Source organism: Leuresthes tenuis, unplaced genomic scaffold (genome assembly GCF_036924035.1).
Source record: "Leuresthes tenuis unplaced genomic scaffold, fLeuTen1.0.hap1 SCAF_9, whole genome shotgun sequence".
NCBI lineage: Eukaryota > Metazoa > Chordata > Actinopteri > Atheriniformes > Atherinopsidae > Leuresthes > Leuresthes tenuis.
In genome coordinates, this window is record NW_027325363.1 from 7,768,246 (window position 1) to 7,789,398 (window position 21,153).

A 21,153-nucleotide genomic window follows, 5' to 3' on the forward strand; every position below is an offset into this window, starting at 1 on the left:
TGTTTTAACATTTAAATATTGTACACCAGAACTTCAAAGATCTCTTCCCAAAATGACCCGACCGGTGAGCTGGCTTGGTGAAAATGACAAACTGTAACTGGCTTTAACTCGAACAGGGAGAGACCCCTACAGAATTCACTACGTTACACAAAGCACAAACTCATAACCTTTATCTTCATGCACAGTGAGGGGAATCCATATCAGGCAGCTGCTCTTTTGTTGACAGGGTACCACACTAACCATGGCAGGAACTGTGCATATGTGTTAAATGATGACACTGACAAGGAATGGAATAAAAAGAAAAAGCAGGACTGATAACAGGGCATTTAAAACAGTTCAGGAACAGTATTTTTCGTGGAAAAGAATACCTCTCTTTGGTGTGGACTACCAGTGCCCTTTAGCTCTGCTAACATTTTACATGCACAATAAAAGCTAGAACACCAAAGAAAAGGGAAGAGTCCTTAAAGGGCAATATTGTCTCCTTTAGAACATATATGACATAAAGTTATTTTTAGGACAAGGACACCATTTCATGTTAAAGCCTCAGTACTGAACTCAGTAACAAAATAAAAATAAAATTCTCCATTATGATGAACAGTTTCATATTGTCCAAATAATTCAATTTTAATTCTCCTTCTCTAATTCTAATCTAATTCCTTCTCACAGATTGATAATACTTAATGTTTCCTGATGCATTCATTTATTACTATCATTTTAAAAGTTTTGTACTTTGTGTCCCCTACAAAGGAAGCACCTTTTGTTAGTTTCACCACCTGTCTGCCTCTTGCCTCTTGGTCCTGTGTTTGAGTCCTACTCCTCCACCTCTTCAAACCATGGATCATAACAACAGTACATCCAAACATTGTACAACTTTGTACAAAATCCCAAAAGTCCTTGCTAAATATTTCCTGCTTGCAGACCTAATGATTCTTTTCCTCTCAACCAGCCAAGAAACAGAAAGATAGACAAGAAGAAGCAATATACTCGAGACAAAATGCTGAGATTGTGAGTCGTGTTGGACTTCATAGAAAAGCCCACCTACACGGTGAGAGGATTGCTCAGTCAGGAATCTTACCACAGGAGCACAGAAACTGATTGGTCAGTGAATCTTTTTTTCCCTCAGCTTCTCAAAAGGAAAAGGAAAACTGCAGTGGAAAAAATATATCCTGTGGTCACTTTGAGTTGTGTAGATTCTTACTTGCTTTCCACATTAAGGAAAGTTATTATCACACCAATTCCATAAAACCTACATGGCTGGATTAAGTATGAAATGAATAAAATAACCACTGCAGACCATTAGAGATTTTTCAAAATATGTAAATAAGAAATTTGTGAGGATGTGTACTGAATAAGTTCACTCTGGTTGACCTTTATACTGACCTGGAAGAGAGCTGCAGAATCCAGGCTAAAACCATCTGCTCCAGGTTGTCTCACCAGAGCTAAAGCTCCAGGGTCATCAACTGCCAAGAGGGCATTAAAGGCTACATTACCAAATGAGCGGGCCTGGGTCTCTGGTTGGGCTTTATCCTGGAGAGACAAAATCAAATTGGAAAGAATAATGAGGTGTGAATGCATAAAAGACCACGTTACATGATACAAGGAATCCTTTTTTACTTACAATAATTTTGAATCTGTAAAGTAGTGACGGAGCATCAGCCAGACAGCCAAACTCAAAGTTGTTTGGGTTGTATTTAGGAACATATCCATCAGCTCCAGTGCACAGGAACACTTTCTCTATGTTACAAATAAAGGAGTCGCCCAAGTTCTGTACTGGATCCACCATCACTCTGACATAAATCATATCCCCTGAGAAAAGAGGAGGTTAGCTTTCAACATGGCGAGACAAATATTACACATACCCAAACTTTTGGTTTTATGTTAATAGTTTTATGTCCACTGATAAATACAGCATAATAATAATTATTTGCTATTTTACAATAATGACAGAAAACTAAAAAGCCCTGCTACAATTACTTTCTTTGGCTTGATAACAAAATATTCCTATGCTCACTTGGACAATGCCTTCGAGTTTTTAATAGTTTTTTTGTTTTAATTCACACAATTTTAATGATAGTTGGTATTTTATGACTGAGTGCTGTTCTCCTACCTTGAGAGAAAGCAGTGTCACTCTCCTGTCCAAAGCCCATGGAGCCATCTGAGAGCCAGAGAGTCCGCTTAGTCAGTAAGATCATTTGCGTATTCAGACTGAACTCAGCAGCTACCGGGTCGCTAACCTAGAATTGCAAACAAAATGTGAGAATTTCTTCCTCGTGTCTTCCTCATCATAGTTAACTGTCAGTGAAATACTTTCTAGATTGGACAGCTTTGCCATGAATACAGTGTTTTGATCCTGGGATGATAAGATGTTATCAGCACCAGCAGTGACACTGCAGTAAACATACAGTAGAACTAAATGGGCAAAAAGCAGAATCTAAATTTAATTTCAATTAAAATTTTACAGTCTCCACAGAGGACAGAATCAGTGTTAAGTACAAGTTCCTCTCAGTTTAGCTGCTTACAACTTCAGCCTGTGCCATGCATTCATCATGCTTCATCATTTTATTTGCTTTGTGTTCAGTGTATTTTTGGAATGCATTGGAGTGAATTTGGAGCTTATCTATCCTCCCCCAACAGTCCCTTCCTGTATTTATCCTTTGTTCATAAAAGTGTATGCAAATGTTGTGAATGCCAGGCTCTGTGACATGGTTTTAGGATATCAAGCTTCCTGAATCATGTTTGCTGAGATTGTTCCAGACCACCAGTCAAGCAGAGTCAATGGCAAGAAAAAAAAAAGCCAAGCTGAAATAACTTGCTAAATATAGTTTTAAATAAAGTTTCCTGCCTTACACTTAATTTTTTAGACAGGGGAAAATCACCTGCTGAAACCGGATATCCAGATCAAAGGTGAGAGGCTCCCTTGGATTGCAGACAGGAGGGATAGTGTACTCTAGGCTTGGAGGGGAAGTGCATGGGATCAGCTTCACTGTGTACATGCCAGAATAGTCCCGTACCTATAAGAAAAATGATGTTTTGTAGGAATCAAGTGTATTATGAAAAAAAACCCCAACAATTTCTACATTTAAACTGTATCTAATAAACATAGCATCTTCTCACAGCAAAATCTGAGATGAAAGTCCACTGTTGAATGGGCTGGCTGTAGGTTGGCTCATTCCTCACAAGGCTGAGGTTAAAGGTTAAACCAGGATGGTCCGGACACATGACCATGGAGGTGAGCGATGAAGCTGATTTAACAATACATCAGTTAAAGTATCTGCGCCTGAGCAAAAGTTACACCCATGTAGACTAAAACAATGCATAACAACTAACAATAAAACATGGGTAAAAATGTATTTTGTTTAGTTTAACCTCTAACCAAATTGATAGGACACCAAAAGGCAGCCTGATTTATCACGTTAAACTGACATGCTGTACCTGGGTGTCCAAACACAAACAGGCCTCTAAATCGAGCCTCTGTGCGGAAGTTGACCACTAGTTGTCCTTGGCCATTTATACGCATGCTGGTTGGGTAAAGGGCACCTGCAAAGACAAACTACTTTAATTGCCTAACTTATAAATAATCAATTCCTATCCCAATCCCCATCTGGGGATCATTACAAAAATGTACATGTCTTTAACCAAATCACTGTACAAATCTTGCCTTGTAGTTCAGCCTCTGGTGGGCTACCGATACCATCCCTCCACAGGATGGCAGTGTCGTACACAAAAGTGAGCCTGAGCTCTGATTGTAAGTCAAAGTGCTGCCAACCTCCTGCTCCAACAGGGGAATGAAAGACATACGACACATGTAGTGGGACTCGTAGGGTCACGTAGGACTGGATGAGATTCAGCACCTGCAGTGAAAAACACCACAGTGTGTGAATTCCATTAAAACTTCACTTACAAAGCTAGTCCTTTGTTTTGAGATACGAGGACAAAAACACAAGGACATCCTGGACGGAATAAACATAAGCCTCACAACTAAAATATACAAAAAAAAAACACATTTTACCGTCATGCCTAATTTGGGTCCTGTTCTAAACAGCATTTAATTCGATCATCAGATTTATGGGGCCTTGCGATACATAGTTTAGGGAACTTAAATCACACTTTACCATAAAGTTATGCCAATAATTCTCCTTTAAGTTGTCATCAATAAGGTCACTGATGATCTATAGTACAAACATTCATTGCATTCCGTATAGGGTTGGGTAAGGACTCCTACTATTACAGATAAAGGTATGTATTGTTTTTTCTTTTTTAAATCACTACTACTAACAATGTGTGGCTTTTATGTTAAACGCTTTGCTATTCAAAATAATTTTTTCCTAAAATGGTCAAAGTCCTCTGGGTGAGCGCTCTCTGGTATCTGCACTCTCCTCTAACCTATGAGAGGTACCTGCCTGCACTGGCTTTGTGTTCATGTGGAGACGTGCCTATGCCTCTGGGCACTGAGAGCTCAAGCAAATGATTTGCTGAATGGACCTCTGACACATCCTGCTGGGTTTTAATAGATTCCTACGGTCCTGTTAAGTTGGGCACTAAGCTCTACAGGGTGACGTGACACTGCCCCCAGTATCCACTGAGTTGTCTTCAGTTAGTCTGCCTGCCCACTTAGAGAAGCACTTGGGTCACAGGGCAACCACAAACAAAGGCTGTTCCTTTTTCTGTTGATCCTGTCTTGCGGATCCTGAATCTCTGAAGCGTCACTCTACACAGCTACTTTTGAGCAATAATTGAGAAGCTGAATGTATATAATTTCCCTCCCTTAATGAAAAGGTGCAGTTAATCTTTTAAAAAAACTAATCTTTAACCTGGATTGTCTCTGGTCAAAGATATCATTGGTAAATGGTAATTGGACTGTACTTGTATGGCGCTTTTCTAGTCTAGATGACCACTCAAAGCGCTTTTCCACAACAATGTGATCACTAATCTATGGAGAGAAACACAATCAACATGACCACTAATTACTGTGTATTGCATGCATCATGTTTGTTTATTATTTGATTTTTGATTGTAAGGTATTACAAGCTGCTGAGGTAGAAATACTGATTGCAGTAGACTGCTTACTTGTCAAGACAAGTTTATCACTGCCACATTTATATTTATAGTATGCAGTTACAGGCAACAAAGTTCCACTTGTTCCACTTATCACCTGGGTGATACCTTTGTTATTAAATTAACCTGGAGCTATGTTAAATGAGAATCTCATATCATAATGGAAAACCAAGAAACATGTACACTCTTACAGGCATAAGAAGTCCAAATACATTTGCCAGTGCTTTAGGGCTTGAATTAAAAATCCTCAGTAAGGAATTGCGGTTTAAGTGTCCACCGTGATGTGCTCCCTACAGTCTTCAAGTCCAAAGTTATTTTTTTTTAAATTTTTTTTTATCAACTCTCTACTTTAATTAACTCAATGGGAACTCGGAGCAAGTTTCCAAGATGAATGCAAATGTTGAAGGCTGTAAGGCATGTGTGCCAGAAGGCAAGACATCTCCTTCCAGCATCATATGTAAAATATCCTGCTGCAAAGAACGCATTGTGTATGGGGCAAAAAAGACCAACAGGGATTTTTATTTGGTTGCTGGCGATTGACTTCTCACTTTGACAAGACAAATAAACTTGTCCTACCAGAAACTAAAGGGGGCAGGAGTTGGGTTAGACTTTACGGCAGAGGATAACACAAGTCTACAGACAAATTTACAGACAGGTATTTACTTTAGGTTGGCAAGCAAAATTTGTAATATGACTGTAAAAGGAAGACTGGAAAAAATCTAGATTTTTAAATGTGCTGGATCAATGTTCCTATCAAGGACTTCCACAGATTTTTTTTAGCTCAATTGTTGCACTCAGGACTAGGGATGAGAAAAGGGGTCAAAGGTGTACTGAAGCTCAAAAGTAGGGCTTTTTACCTGTCCATCAGTCCCGATGGTGCCTCCACAGTCACTGAGCAGTTCAGACATGTCATAGAAGCTGGTGAATTCCCACAAACAAGCCTCCAAGTTAAGATTTCTATAGAATCGTAGTGTACTAGATCCCCTAAGGGAAATGCTGTATTGGTAAGGCACACTCTTGCCAATCACTTCTGGATTTTTGGTCGCTTCAGTAAGAAAGCCGTAACGGGTCTTGACCTCACTGTAGTCCAACAAATTGGAGCAGCGATGTTGGCCAACACGGGTCCCATCAGGGCTAAGTGTCAACTCAAAATTAGACAGGGGGCGGGTAGACACAACAGGCAACATTCCTGTGGGAGGATAAAAACAGCAGGTATAGAAGGGAATGTATTAGATAAACAATAAAGGATTAACCAAATAAAGCGACTTCTGATTAAAATAATTTGTTTGATGAGTGACACGTCAGTAACAAATGAAGCCCCCATTCTTTAGGTTTACAAGCCTCTTACAAGTTTAGTGATTAAAAATGTTCAGAACTTTAAATCTACATTCTCACCATCAATATGAGGCATAGTGACAGTTAATTTGATAAGGTTGGGGTGGTCTGTATCCTCAGCTCCGCTGTACTTCAACTTGGCAGAGAAGGGCTCGGCCCCCACTGTGCCTACAACACGAGGATGACACATTCCTGCAAACACGCATACAAAACCATGTAAAATTCCCAAATATTTCTCCAAAGACAATTCAGTATTCTTAGAGTGAGGAAAAAGGAAGGACTAACGCTATGGTAATGGAATACAAAATGATTCAGCAGCTGCTTATTGTATTGAGGGAGTTCCATAAAAGAGATAAAATAGCTGAAGTCAAGATATGGGCTGAACTCACCCTCTTCTGTGCTGATTGACACTATGGGGCTACTAAGTTCTAGACCTTCATCCCCATTAGAGTTCACAGCCCTTGCAGCACACTGGACCCTGGAGCCAGCCTGGAAATAGACTGAGTCCAAAGTTATGAGTTTGGAGGAGGTGAAGAACGTGTCAAAGTCAGCTTCCCTCATTGGGCTGGTGACACCGTCCCGGCCAGTGGGGGCGCTAACAAGCCAGCGATACCGAGTTAGCGTGTTGTTGATGTTCTCACTCACACAGATGGAGCCTGTTTTGTCATAATCTGGATACTTGGGGTTACAGGCCTGGAAAAGTGAGGACACACTTGTGAGAGAAATTAACCTGTTTGAAACTGGACTTATGACAAACAGAACCTTTTTGAATGAATCATTTGCGGATCAATGACAGATATGCAATAAGTATTTATTGTTCACTTGTTTTTTATTAGTTGGGACTTACAGTGACACATATGACAGGGTATCCAGCCACAGGCAAAGAGACCCTGGCTCTGTCGATGTCGTCATAATACAACAAAGAAACCACTCTTGGTACTGAGGGAAACGTCACATCTGCCATGCTGTTGGTTTCTTCTATATAAATGATTGCTTTGCTCATCTGTTGATCAACAAACAAGCACAATTAAAAAGATATTAAAGGTGAACAAATAGCTTATTTAATGTGGAATTCTGTCATTTATGCAATTAAGAAGTGAATTGTATACAAATATAGATAACTTTCACCTTTGTTTCTGCAACCATGTTTTCATCAGGCCTTAGGTGGACAGTGAAAGCCTCCCTCATTTCTCTAATACCGTCATATAAAACCTCCACCTCCACATAGTGCTCTGTGTCACCCTGTTTGAACACAATTTCTACAGAGAAAAAGTAGAGTCATTCAACAAATATCTTTTTCAGAAAATTTCAGATTGGAAAGACTAGTAGTATTATTTACCTTCAGATATGGGATGGTAGTCCTCGCCAGAGGTAGCAGATCCATCTTTGGTGTGAACTCGGACAATAGAGACCTTGGAGGTGTCTCCAACACGTGAAACCGGGATCTTCACCACAGAGACTTGGCCATTTTCCTTTGGTTCATTCACACTGAATTTGGTCTCTCTAAAACTAATAATAGGCCCTGTGAAAGCATGTAAAGTGTTTTCATCATACTAATGAAACGTAGCATTACAAGTATACCACATATATACCTATGTCAGTAACATAAAAGACACAATGGTAAAGCTGATCTAATTTGACTAAAACTGACTAAAACTAACTAAACTAATTAAAAACAGGGCTTTTGTGAGGATCAATACACTACAAGAAAGCCAAGCATTCTTACTGTCTGCATAATCTTTAATCTTAATGACGGTTTCATTCTGCTTTCCAATAGATGCTCCAAATGGAGATTCACTCTTTGGGCTTCCCAACACAAGACGCAGCTCTTCCTCCTCCTCATGTTCCATGTCATCAACTAGTACCAGTAAACAAGGTTTTTCAACCTCTCCTGAAAAACATAAAGTAAATTACAATGATCTTGCATCCTTATGTAAGTAGAGAAACACAAACTAAGCAAGGGGACCTGAGTTAGTTTTTTCTACAACACCTGGTAAGAAAGTTATGATGGAGGTATCTGTGTTGGGCCTCTCATTGAAGTCCATCATGACCTGGGCTGTTCCCTGCCTGCTGTAACAGCGCACTGTGGACCTGTAGCTGATATCACCACTACGATAAACAGTGGCTGAGATCTGTCCTGAGTTCTCATTGCCCACGTACACAGCATCACGGAACTGCATCTTTGGCACTAGAATTTTTTTTTTTTCAAAAGTCAAAAGCAAAAAATGAAGTGTGAACATTAAATAAACTGTGTAATCACTTGAATACATTTTTAAAACAACCGAGATATTCACTCACAGTCAGAAACAGAGTCATTGATGAAGATGGTGGTCTTGCTTGGCTCCCCGAGGATCCCATTCATAGGCATTCGTAGTACCAGTTCGAACTTCTCCGGTCCCTCCAGTACTGGTTGACCAAGATCATCCAAGATGGTCACGCGAAACGTCTGCATGGTGACCCCTGGTGCAAAGTCCAGATTCCGGCTGATCCCTACATAATCCACGCTGGCTGCCTCACAACACAATATAGGTCAGGCATGTGTAAAATAATGTGTTTCAAAGAGAGTTCATGGGGTATATTGGCTATATTACCCCACAGACTTCAGCGCTTGATCTCACTTTGACAGCAGTTTTCATGTTACTACACAACTGGTACGTGAATCTCATGCAGTGAGCATAATGAAAAGTCATACACTGCGAGCTGACAAAATATTTCATCATAAAGCCGATAGCAATCAACAGTTTGAATTGCTTCATGATTAAAGAAGCGCGACAAAAGACTGGACATCTCCCCTAGCGCAAACAGGTTCTGTATTTCTTTGACAAGTCTTTGTATTGAGAGCTTAAGCTTCATCCGTAGGCCTTTTCATGTATTTACAACCCATAAAAACATGAGCTTGGATTCCTATCATGCTGCTTATGTTTTGTTGCTAGTTACTTTTATAGTTGAAGCACAGGCAGGAGAAGAGTTGTTAAGAATCGGTTAAAGGGGAGATGACTGCCTGGGGGCAAGAGATAATAAAAGCTGTAGGGAAGACTTGAGGAAATGGCAATCACTCCTAAAGTCCCAAGTGCTGCTAACATGCAGCATCATTTGTATACATTCATCAAACTTCCCCACAGACTGACTAACTTCACAACAATGTGTAGATCTAGTGCCTATAAGACAAGGATTCAACTGCAAAGCCCTGGTTTATCTTCCCCCAACCTAAGACAATGTTTACATTCCTCAGGTCATCCACTCAACATATCCAGTGGGGAATTTTTGCACAGTTGAGCTCAGGAATACAAAGACTGGCAGGATGATGACTTAAGCCTATTGTTTTGTGATGTGTACATCTATCTAAGCATGAACCAGCTGAAGGCGTCAGAGAATCATGTTTATCAGGGAAGCATACCCTCAGCTGAGACAGGATCCGTCTTTTTGGAGCGTACTGTGACAGTTCCTCCTTTGGAAAGATCAGTCCCTGTCCTCCACACCTGCACCTCCACAAAGCCATCACTCTCATCCACATGGTATTCTATGTTGCCAAAGTAGAAAACAGGTTCTGGAAACAACAACAGGAGAGGGAGTGAAACAGATGAAGAAAAGAACATAGGAGGATGGAGTTTAACACACTTACAACAGGAAATTTGAATGCCTGATGTAATTGCAGAGTTGAATCTTTAACAGCAACCATACTCCGTCAGAATATCTCTAATTACAGGAGAGCTGAGGGATCATTTCCATCGAAACAGCAGCAGGTAGTCAACACTGTAATTGAAGACGTTATAAAGCACTTTCTAATTTCCTGGCATCATGTTTTGGGGATATTTCAAGAATCGCAACAAGGTTTGATAGACAAAAAAACAACCCCAGGGCAAAACTGAATTTCCTGGTTCTGGATGAGCCTGGTGGTGGAGCTGACTTTGATAGTGATGGGTCTGTGAGGCAGACAGGAGGCCTAACAGGAGGTCTGAGGGATATAAAGCAAAAAGTGCCAGCCTGGGCTTGCCTGACTGCAATTAGTGTTTCTATGAGCTGAGATTCCACTGCAGCCAAATTCACCCACTGTTGCATTCAACCCTTAAAGAGCCATTTTTGAAAGAGCTTTCAGTGATGTCTAACACGTCACGCTGTTTGTGAAATGGTTATTTAAGATCTTTCACTTCAGAGTATGCTCCCTTTGAGAGGTGTGATCAACTACAAACAGATTCAGAAGCTGCTCAGCCAAAAGTTGAAAACAATCCAGTTAGAATTTTATCCAACAAATGGCTCATATTCTCATGACTGCAACAAATAATTATCACTATTGAGACCAAACTAAACTGTAAAATCCTTGTGCTTTTGAAAACAGCTGTGATCAAATTGTCAATATATTAGGTGAATGGCAATGGAGATGGGTAGAGCTGTGGGTTTTAATACATTCTTATAGTCCTGTTAAGCTGGGCACTAAGCACTACAGAGTGACGTGACACTGCCCCCAGCCTTCACTGAGCTGTCTTCAGTTCGCCTGCCTGCCTACTTAAAGAAGCACTCGAGTCACAGGGCAACCACAAAAAAGCACCGACAAAACAGCACTTAGCTGTTTCTCATCACACAGTACGAGGCATAATGGAAAATAGGGAACTGAGCGATAAATGCAAAGAAAAAAATCCATGCTGTTGTGAGAGATAATTGTGTTATCTCGTGAGGCCAAACTACAGATGCGGGGAAAAAGGGAGACAATGATTAACAGTCAGCAAAAATTCTTGCCAGACAATATGGCAATATTGTCTGGCATGATAATATTGTGTATGATAATATTCTATTATCATACACAATGTAATTATTCCCCCAAGTAATCTGAGTCTTGGGAAAACATTGAATATTTCATTGTTGTCTACTTTGGTGATAATAGCTTGATATCAGTATGAAAAGAGAGATTTTAAAAGAGAAAAAAAGTGTTTTTAATGCAAATTCAAGGGTCTTGCAGTTTTCAAAGAAGCCATATATGTGGTTTAAAAAATTCTACTCTTAAGTTCAATCAAAGGGCAGAAAACTTCTATGCTTTAATCAGTCATGAGTGGATGGCTGGGATAAGTGCCACATCAAGAGGGTTGCAGCTGCCAGAATTTCTCCCCACAGAAAAACCAAACAAAGATGGTTTTGGCTGCCTGCACTTGGTCCCTACCTGGAGTAGTAATCAGATCTACAAGGCTGAGGTTGGCAGCCAGGAACTCAGACCCTGTTGTACTAGTCCAGTAATCAGATAAGGTCTGTGCAGTAGACAAACAAGAGGGCTTCAAAGTCCTCAGGCCCATTAACTGAAAAGTAAACCACTGTCTCCAGCAGCTGTCTCTGGTGCCACAAAACACATATAAGGTTGCATGGATATAAGAGGAGATGATCCAGATTTAGATCAACTTATCATACAACATTGAGTAATGTGTATTTTTATTTTGAAACAAACTCACAAAAAGCACCACTAATATATCTATATACATCTACACCTTTTGTTTATTACTTGTATTAGCTCTGCTGTATCTTAGCCCCCATTTACTTAAAAACTAAAATGACTAAAATGAAACTAGAATTATGAAATTCTAAGAGAGTCAGTTTTTACTGATAAAACAATGGAAATGTTGATTCATCATTTCTCATATGAAATAAGAAATGAGAACACAAAAGGAGCACCTTCTTCTTTATTAAGTCATTATGCTGGTCGCTGCATTTTGTGAATAACCAGAAGAACAATGCCAAAAGAGTAAATATTGTCTATGTTTTATATGTGTGAACATAAATAAAAGAGGAGACATGGGGGGAGACGCAGACATCCCTAAAGGGACCATTAAACTCAAACTGACGGTTTGATTTCACCTGAACTTTACATGACATTCCCACAGAGCTAAGTGGCTTCTCTTATGGTGAAATTCAGCTGAGCCCTGGTAAATGCTCTTCTGCCCACTGTGTGCTAGAAAATTAATTTCTAACAGAAAAAACGATAAAGCTGCTACACTGTTGATACAGAAAACTTTAGCATATTAAGACAGCATCATTTAATTTTCACACCAGGCTCTTGACTGAATGTCTGAGGACTGTGGATTCAAGCCAGTACTTTTTTTGGGTAACTGCTCTGGACATCTGTTTATATCAGTATGAAAGGGAATCCAGGTGAGACATAATGACAGGGTTTGCAAGTTTCCCCTTGATTCATGACGCCCATCTCTAAAGCAGCTCATAATCATACCTTCAGAACCAGAATGAAATTTACAGACAAGTGACTCAAGACTATAAATACACCAGTCAATTCCTGGTGTACATGCATTCTCATGTCTTACAGTCCCATACACCAAAACATTTCCCCGGATGTAGAGTCAATATCAAACAGCAATTACCTGTGCAAGAAAGGACAAGTTTACCCAAACCCATTACAGGCAGAAAACAGAATGGAAATTGTAGGGATGTGGCAGCTTGACGGTCTGCCACTGGGAAAATAGCAGTTATTCTAAGGATAACAGCTGTCCGTGATAACGTAGAACACTTGGACAGCTTGTAGGCTTATGGTCATTTTAGCTGCAATATGATTCACCTCTGTGCAGAAAAAAAGGTAAGCGTAATTCTGATTTAAAGGGAGACAAAAATAAGAGGTTCTGAGCTGATGTACTAGCGCCTCATTAATCACAACAATTTCTATTTCAGCCACATTGTAAGTTTTCAACAACTGATCTTTTTGTTTGTTTTTAACTGTTTGTTACCTCCAGATTATTCATTTTTAGTAGCAAATCAAAGTAAACTGCAAATAATTTTCATGTAAAATAATTGTTTTCCACTATATATGTGTGAAATCCCTTTCTGTGGAAGATCAGTAGCCAAATCTCCTTTAAAGTCTGTTATATCAATTTCCGTGTCATGCAACAGTCTAAAGGTTTTAAATCGAAGCAAAGCAGATCACATCACCTCGCTAGTTGAATTAGTGTGCTAATTAGTAAAATGGTACTCTCATTCATGGTTATTAAACCAGTACACTTCAGCTTATGGTGAAAGAAAAGCAGAATACAATAATAACACAAATGTCACCTCTTGCTTCACTTGCATTATTTCTTGCACACGTAAACACAGACAGGCTGCAAGGATTGTGTGTTGTCAAAGAAAGGAGTTCATACATAACTGATCTGCATTTAATTATGCTACTCAGGTTAATTTGATTTGATAGAAGACATTTTGTTGGAATCCATCTTTACTAAATCAGCAGTCGGTGTTTTTAAGAAGTACTTCAGCCCCAAACCCTGCAAAGCTGCAAAGAAAACCTTCGTGGGGAGTTCCAGTTTATAGACCTCCAGAAGCAGGATCAGGCGCTTGGCCACGCACAGACTCATGTACAGTACAGCAGCTGACAGCTATTCTAGAAGAGCTATGACACAGAAAGATGTTATGGCCCCATTTGTTTAAGCTTCGTATGTGTACTTAAGAAACAGAACCTGTATTACAACCTCGAGTTTAGCCAGGATACCTGCACTAAAAGTGGGAATGAATATTCCGCTGCCTTTCTACTCTTTTAGACATGAAATCAATCATGTTATGCTTACCTCAGAGCTATTTGCCATTTACTTCAGCATCAGTGCTCAAGCTTTTTTATTATCACCTCCTTCAGGGAGATTTGACGGCTTGACATCACCTTATTTCTCCTCGCTCTTCGCTTTCCATTTCTTCAGTGGATGATGGTAACATTATTCCAGTTTCAATATCCACTTCACCCTGTTGCAGAGTTGTGGGGGTTGCAGCCTATCCTTGCTGACTCTAGCTGGGATGTTGCCACTCCTTCACAGGGACAAACTATTAATGTTTATTACTCCAGCAAATTTAGCATGCATTCCTTTGGATTGTGCGAGGAAGCCATAGCACCCTGAGTAGACCCAGAGTCTACTCAGATAGAATTTGCCAATTTTTCTTGAACCATTCTACTATTGAACCATCCCATGCGGGCAGCAATATCCATCACCAAATCCTACATTTACACTGGAGGTCTTGCTTTACCAGCATCATATATATTGTGAGTGCATGTGTTTATATCTGAGAACAGGTAGCCAAACAGCGGTCAGAAATCCTTATCATAGATAAAGCAAGAATACCCGACTGTAGACTGTTAATGATGGTTGTCAGACAAATTCAACTTGTGATGAATGGACCTTTTGAACTAGATAAATTAATTACTCAGGCAAGTGAAGGTTCTGAACATCTGTATTCACACACACACAGGCTTAACTCTCTATAAAGCAGATATAATTTTCATTCAATAGCTCCATGAAAATGCGGAAATGTAAGAACATAAACAAACTATGTACAGGTACCAAGAAACTGCGCCCCACTAGAAAATCAGTTTCCTCAACCATTACCGCTTCCAAAGTAAACCTTAAATTGACTTGTTTATCTTTTCAAATGTTCTCTGATTTCCAGTGCAAGTGAAAAGCAAAAGTACGTGACTGAGACAGACGGTCACAAGGACAATAGTAAATAGTCTCCAATGTAATAGTTGATAAGACATGTGACTTACATTATTAGACCATGACGGTGTAATTTCATAGCTGCAGCAGAGTAGTACTTATTTGTGTGGAAGGCTGAATGCCATGATAACTGACAGGTGAGTCTCAGCAGCTGTTGAGGAAGCTGCTCAGGAGCAGTAGGGGTCAGAAGGCCCTGTGGTCACTCTCAGATTACACCTGAGGCTTCTTCAAGCAGGTCAAATTAATACACTTGAAGTGTCTGCTTTGGGTTTCATGGGAACAGTAGGGAAAAATAACCAGGTAAAAAAGTTGATGCTTTACTGTGACTTGAAAACTGATTATAAAGCCTCAAAGACTAATTTTCATAAGATAGTTTAATAATTTTGGCCACAAGATGAAAAAAAGGAGAGAGAATAAGAAACTATCAGACGTTTTCATAGATTTTTTTGGTAGGAGACATTAATGAATTTCCTTTTTTGCCCTTTTTTTACATGCAAGGGATCCTATTAAATTGTTTTTTTTTCAGCATTTCTCATGCTAGGGGAAAAGGTGCAAACAGCAGGACTATTGTCAGAGACCAAAAATAGCAAACCCCGTTTCAGGCAGAAACCCAACACATTGTATAGAAAACATTCAAACCTTTTCTGCAGCATATTCAGAGTTCTATTAACTTCTAAAGTACTATAAAATAAAATATATCTCTAGATTCTAAATAATTAGAGCAGGTGGGATAATGAGAATACCATACTCTAACAAAACACTTGATTTTCCAGTGGTCATGGTTTTCTGATCATTCAGAGCAAACAATCAGAATGGTTTCTGAGTTGAATGTTGCATCGTCTCTTCAATTATCTAGTTTGATAATTGGTTTTTGATTCATGGGGAAAAACGTGATGGTTTCACAATCATGCCGAGTTTTCAGCTCCACAGTTTCCTGCCTACAATCATAGAGTCTTTGCTTGGCAGCGGTGCTTCTAGAGATTGTCAGAGCGATATAGAGAAGTGAGGAGCGGCTGTCAGGTGCTGGGGAACAAAGAGGCGTCAGGAAGATATGGGAGACTAACGGCCCTCCAGTCTGAGCCTGCAGATATGAGATAAACTCTTTACCACCAGGAAGGACCGCACACCCAAACTGTTTTTGTCGCACACAGGGAAAAATATACAGCTCCCAATTCACACCAAAATATTCAAGTTTGTCTGCCCCATTGCCTTTTCTGTGGATGAGTTTACATCCTTTACAAAACCTTTTAAAAACAACTTGTTTTTTTGTTGCTGCAGTAGTGGTTTTCAAATCTGGTAAAAGTTTCTCTGAGAGACCAATTTAGCCTTGGTGGATACTTGAATAAGAATTGGAGTTTAAATGCTAAAATGTGAAAAAACAATCACAGCCCTATAATTTCTTAGCCTGATTGCATTTCATCGCATACTTACAATCAGTGCAACAGCTTCTTACCGTCATCCATATCTGGAATGATTATGATTCTGGCTGTCGGAAACTGTGAGCCTAGACGGCCCCCTATGGGCATGCTGAGGGTGACATTGAAGCTTTCTTCATCTTCATACAAGGAGTCATCAATGATCACAACCCGGCAGGATTTCTCTGTCTCTCCCTTGTCAAAACGCAGGATGCTGTGGTGGTCTTCAGGTCTGGAAATATAATCAGAGTACGACAGCACTGTGGTGGGGACAGTGCCTGAGGCTGAAACTGAGTGGGCAAAAAACAGAATTACAGAAACAAAGTCAGTGACCAGAACTCTGTCCCAACACAAAGTATGATTTCCTTTATTCTCTTTGATGACAATACTTACAGCACTCTATCAATTTACAGTCGATTTATATTTAAAAATAGGACACCTAAAAACATTTTTCTGTTCACAAAAGCATTTCGATAATAAATTTTTTCCAATTAGATTCAGAGATGAAAGGCACAAGATGAAATGTTTTTCACATGCATCGAATAACTACTGCATGTGAGAAAAAACTACACTTAGCTTAGATAGGTGATAATGTAACTCTTTCAGACACTGAGCTGACGAGACTAAGCCAGAAGTCATTAACACCCCAGATATATCAATACGGCAGCCTTCATCATTTGCTTTTCAGATGTAAGTTATACAGATTGAGCCTCTGTCTAGATCTTATTTCACGGAAGAATAGTAATAAGTATTGGAATCTATCAGACATGCCTGGCAGCGCTAACTAGCTGTAGAAATTAATTACCGCTTGGATTTCAACCCACACATGAAGTTATTGTGTTACCTTGCTGCGTGTAGCATATGACCATAAGCTCTTGACTGACATCTCCACTCCTGTGTACAGGGATAAGCAGCTCACCAATGTCCTCCTCTATGTTGTACACAGCTGAGGGTATAAATACCATTGACTCTGCATGAGGAAAAAAAAACAAAAGTTGAATATTGTTACATTAAATCTTTTCTGAATTCTGGTACAAGGATATCTCTTGTGTATGGGGTTCAAATTTAATATGATAACTGAATGTGAAACTGCACGAACTGAACTTTGTAGATAAAGAAAAAGCTTAATAACATGAAATAATATCTGACACTTTGCATCAAAAACCTTTATTTGGAAAGCTTCTGTACTAGGAACAATCATAGCTCTCAGTACAGTTCTGTCCCTGGTGGCTCCATTATATCATTTATCAGAATCAACCATCTACTCATTATCTATCTGAGGCAGATTTAGCAACCATGATTGGTTTACACAGCATGACGCTGACAAAGTGCCTCTTTTGGCCTGGTAGTTGATACAGATGGATATGAAAAAAAATGCTTTGTGAAAAATAAAGCTGTTTAGAAAATGAGAGAGTGAAAGATTGTATCTGTTTCTCATACACTTGGTTTCATTGGATAAGTTTATTGTTACTTGTCTGCATTAATCTGCTTGAACAAAAGGGTGTTTCAACTTTGTGTGCAAGCAGAAACATGTTAAGCCACCTCTCTCTTCTCTTCAGATGTTTTAGTGCTAGCAACATTTCAGTCATTAAATTCACAAACCTCAGAGAGCAACTTTCAAATTTCCCTTTGTAGTTTGCATGGATGGCAAGTCGCCAATCACTGTACCAATAATGCATAGGATATCATGGCTATTTACCACATCTTGTTCCTAACTCTAAGTAGCTTCCAGTCTGATCTAATTTAGCCAGTCTTGTATGAAAAAACCTTTTTTAACAAATTCATGACGGCAAGCCTCAGGCTGTTCTATTTTCTGCTCTCAGAAAAGAGAACCACAGCATACATTTTCATAAAGTCTTCAGAGTTTATTTGACCTTGAGAGCCAATATACACTCAAACTTTGGTAATCATAAACAGTGTAATGCTATGATAATAGACTTGGCTATAGGACAACACTTTGCTCAAGGCATGAGGCAACACAAATGAAATTTCATATCTTGCAAAAAGATAGTTGACAGTTTTTGTGATTGCCCTTCAGGGACTGGGGTTTTCAGAAACAGGCTCTAGCTAAACATGTTAATTAGCATATATTATTTACAGCAAACTCTCAGTTTTTACCCAGTGAAGCCCCATGGGATCCATATTTGGTATTTGCTATCCCAGCTCTATTGCACTCCAACTGTTTCCAGCAGCACCTTTTTCTCTTTTCCAGCAGTGCCTCTTCCAGATATCCATAATGAACATTTCGCTACATTTGTGGAAAGGCAATACTCTCATGTGTACGCTTTTCTTTTCTTTTAATATTTAGCAACATTTCTCATCAAGTTTGGTTCAGTGCAGTGACATAGCTTTTATTGGGAATTTGTACTCAATAAAAAAAAAAAGAATTAAATTGATCATCTGAATTTATGATATCAATATGTATCGAAAAAATAGTCAAAATCCACTGGAGCACCACTTGGAAAACCCAAGGTAAGTAAAAAAACAAAAATATACAATACATTAAATTTTCAGGCAGGACTTATTAACATTACATTACTCACCATCGTTGGGGTCAAAGATCTCCACAGTAGCAACCTCAGGAAACTCAAGAGCTGCCATCACTGGCTCAGACAGAACAATCTGGAATGTCTCTGACACTTCATATTCACTGTCTGACAGGATTCTGACCTTCCAGGTGGCTGTGGTCTGGCCTGGGTTAAACTGCACCTGTTTCTGAGACTTCCCGCGGAAATCTTTGTCCCTTTTTGCTGTACCGTCCTTTGTGCCGATACCTTAAGAAAGACATGGGAAAAAATTTAGGATTATAATTATGTCACATCAGCAAATCAGTAAAATATCCCAAAACACACAAGCATTAACATCTATTTCTAGTCTGTACCAGTTCTTTCTCTGTAAAACTAGGAAACTTACTTCAAAATATATGGCAATGGTGCACTTTCCATCCCCAGTGTCTGAAAAAAAACATGCTGGGAAAAAAAACAATTATCTATCATGTCAGCCTGGTCTTGGCAGAAGTGGACCGAGGCTGACATGTACTGTCTGACCTTCAGCATGTGAGCTGTTTGATGGAACTCATAGCCAACATAGCTGTTACTCTGGCAGGCCTCCTGTTGAGCGAGGGCACTGAAGCCAGTGAAATGTCACACAGTCTCTCCATTGTCTGTGCAAAACTGGCCACAGAACACACATCAGGGCTTGGGCAGTAAACAGACTAAAGATTGGTGCACATGTTAAAAATCTATTTAAGAGATGAAAAGACGGTAAACTCATGGTTTGTAAGCAGATTAAAAGTCTGTAATGTCAAAAAATACAGTCACAAGGAACAATTTGTGTGGACAAAAGTCAGTCTAAGTACAGTTCAAACTCAGTATGTTAAAAGGATTAAAATACCATAATTCTTCTGAATAATTAATTCATTGTTTATTTCTTTCTGGATGGTCAAAAGTGAATTGTGGTGGAGGAGGGAAACATCGAAAACATGCAGGGCAGTGGGTCATGAGGTCCGGAATTGAGAAACACTACACTAAGGGAACTGGTGTGTTTTCTCACGAGTACAATCTAGTACTTTATTTTATCATCTGTCTTTATCGTGCATATCCTTATATGTATATATGCATGTATAATTTTTATACTATTTTTTTTTTAAAATTCTGTAATGGTGCTGCTGCAATCTTAATTTCCCAGAGGAAACCTCCCAAAGGGATCAATAAAGTTCTATCTAATCTAATCTAATCAATCCCTCACTGAGGAAACATCACCTTAGCACTCCTGAGATTATTTCCATCTATTTCTCAGGTATGTTGTATGTATTAAACACTGCAAAATTAGTTGTAACAAATAAGTTTGAGTTCGAAGACAATGTTGACAATGGTGCATTTTGAGAAAGTGAGAGTTTGCAACTGTGGTAAAATGTGCATGAGCAACACTCCCCTGAGTTAGCTGAGTTAACATTGTAATATTGTTTGTCTTTACAAAGTAGTTGGGTCATTTTTGTCCTCTTGTTTGTCACATTTACACAGTGTATATATGTATAAATACCCCTATATTCTCAAAACTGGATTTTGTTAAAACTGACAAACTGTTGTATAGAAACTGAAAAAATACTCAAATATCACTGGATCACAGTACACTGGATTCCTCAATAATCTGTAGATTAAAGAATAGAGTTTATTTTATTTGTGACTCTATTCTTTGATAAAATGCAAATACTGATAGTGGGAAAATGCCTCTGCATATGAGATAAAACAGACTCACATGATGGGGCTTGAAAGCTCAGCAGTCTTCAAAGAGCAGCTGTGAGAGGAGAAACTATGACTTGCCCCTGAATTCCATGTCTTGAACACGTAAACAAGGCCTGAATTGAATGACCCTGATAGTCTTTTTGAGGATTCATGGCAAGTGTACTCACAGTAGCCTTCAAACTGGTGCCATCTTCAGTGTGCAAATTGACCAGTGAAGCAAAAGCCCACCAGTGCGATAGAACGGAGAGGGGGGGGGGTTATCCTCTGATTAGAGTTTACTCAAGCGGGGGCTGAGCAAGAGCAGATATACCCAGTTTTCATGACAAAAGTACTCACAAGGGATCAGGTGCTTCCTCATCACAGAGTGCCATTTCTATGGTGGTGAGTTTATTTATTCCAGTTAATCAAATAGAATTTCTGCTCCTTCCTCCTATCCTCAACATATCAAAGGAAAACTCACTGTGAGGAATTCTTTGATTTTAATACAGTTTGATAAAACATAATAGCAGGTTTCTGCATGACTTTTCTGATAGTTTTGCTAATGTTTATCTATTAAAAAAAGACAATATTTTCAAAAACTGAACAGAAGGGTATGTGATCAAAGAATCGCTGCCCAAGGATATGAACATCTACTCACTAACT

At 39.2% G+C, this 21,153-nt stretch overlaps 1 protein-coding gene across 1 annotated transcript in view; it reads right to left on the reverse strand.

Annotated features, from left to right (window-relative positions):
* frem2b (FRAS1 related extracellular matrix 2b) overlaps window positions 1-21,153 on the reverse strand; it is a 46,138-nt gene that overhangs the window by 2,901 nt on the left and 22,084 nt on the right. Inside the window, exons 4-23 of the mRNA XM_072392124.1 lie at window positions 18,811-19,041; window positions 17,112-17,237; window positions 16,306-16,557; window positions 9,788-9,937; window positions 8,689-8,898; window positions 8,381-8,578; window positions 8,117-8,281; window positions 7,730-7,912; window positions 7,519-7,649; window positions 7,238-7,393; window positions 6,780-7,083; window positions 6,451-6,582; window positions 5,913-6,244; window positions 3,659-3,851; window positions 3,433-3,537; window positions 3,115-3,242; window positions 2,877-3,011; window positions 2,108-2,234; window positions 1,619-1,806; window positions 1,381-1,527 (exon numbers count right to left, since the gene is read on the reverse strand). Coding sequence (XP_072248225.1) covers window positions 1,381-1,527; window positions 1,619-1,806; window positions 2,108-2,234; window positions 2,877-3,011; window positions 3,115-3,242; window positions 3,433-3,537; window positions 3,659-3,851; window positions 5,913-6,244; window positions 6,451-6,582; window positions 6,780-7,083; window positions 7,238-7,393; window positions 7,519-7,649; window positions 7,730-7,912; window positions 8,117-8,281; window positions 8,381-8,578; window positions 8,689-8,898; window positions 9,788-9,937; window positions 16,306-16,557; window positions 17,112-17,237; window positions 18,811-19,041 — 3,593 coding nt within the window. The remainder of the gene's footprint in view (window positions 1-1,380; window positions 1,528-1,618; window positions 1,807-2,107; window positions 2,235-2,876; window positions 3,012-3,114; window positions 3,243-3,432; window positions 3,538-3,658; window positions 3,852-5,912; window positions 6,245-6,450; window positions 6,583-6,779; window positions 7,084-7,237; window positions 7,394-7,518; window positions 7,650-7,729; window positions 7,913-8,116; window positions 8,282-8,380; window positions 8,579-8,688; window positions 8,899-9,787; window positions 9,938-16,305; window positions 16,558-17,111; window positions 17,238-18,810; window positions 19,042-21,153) is intronic.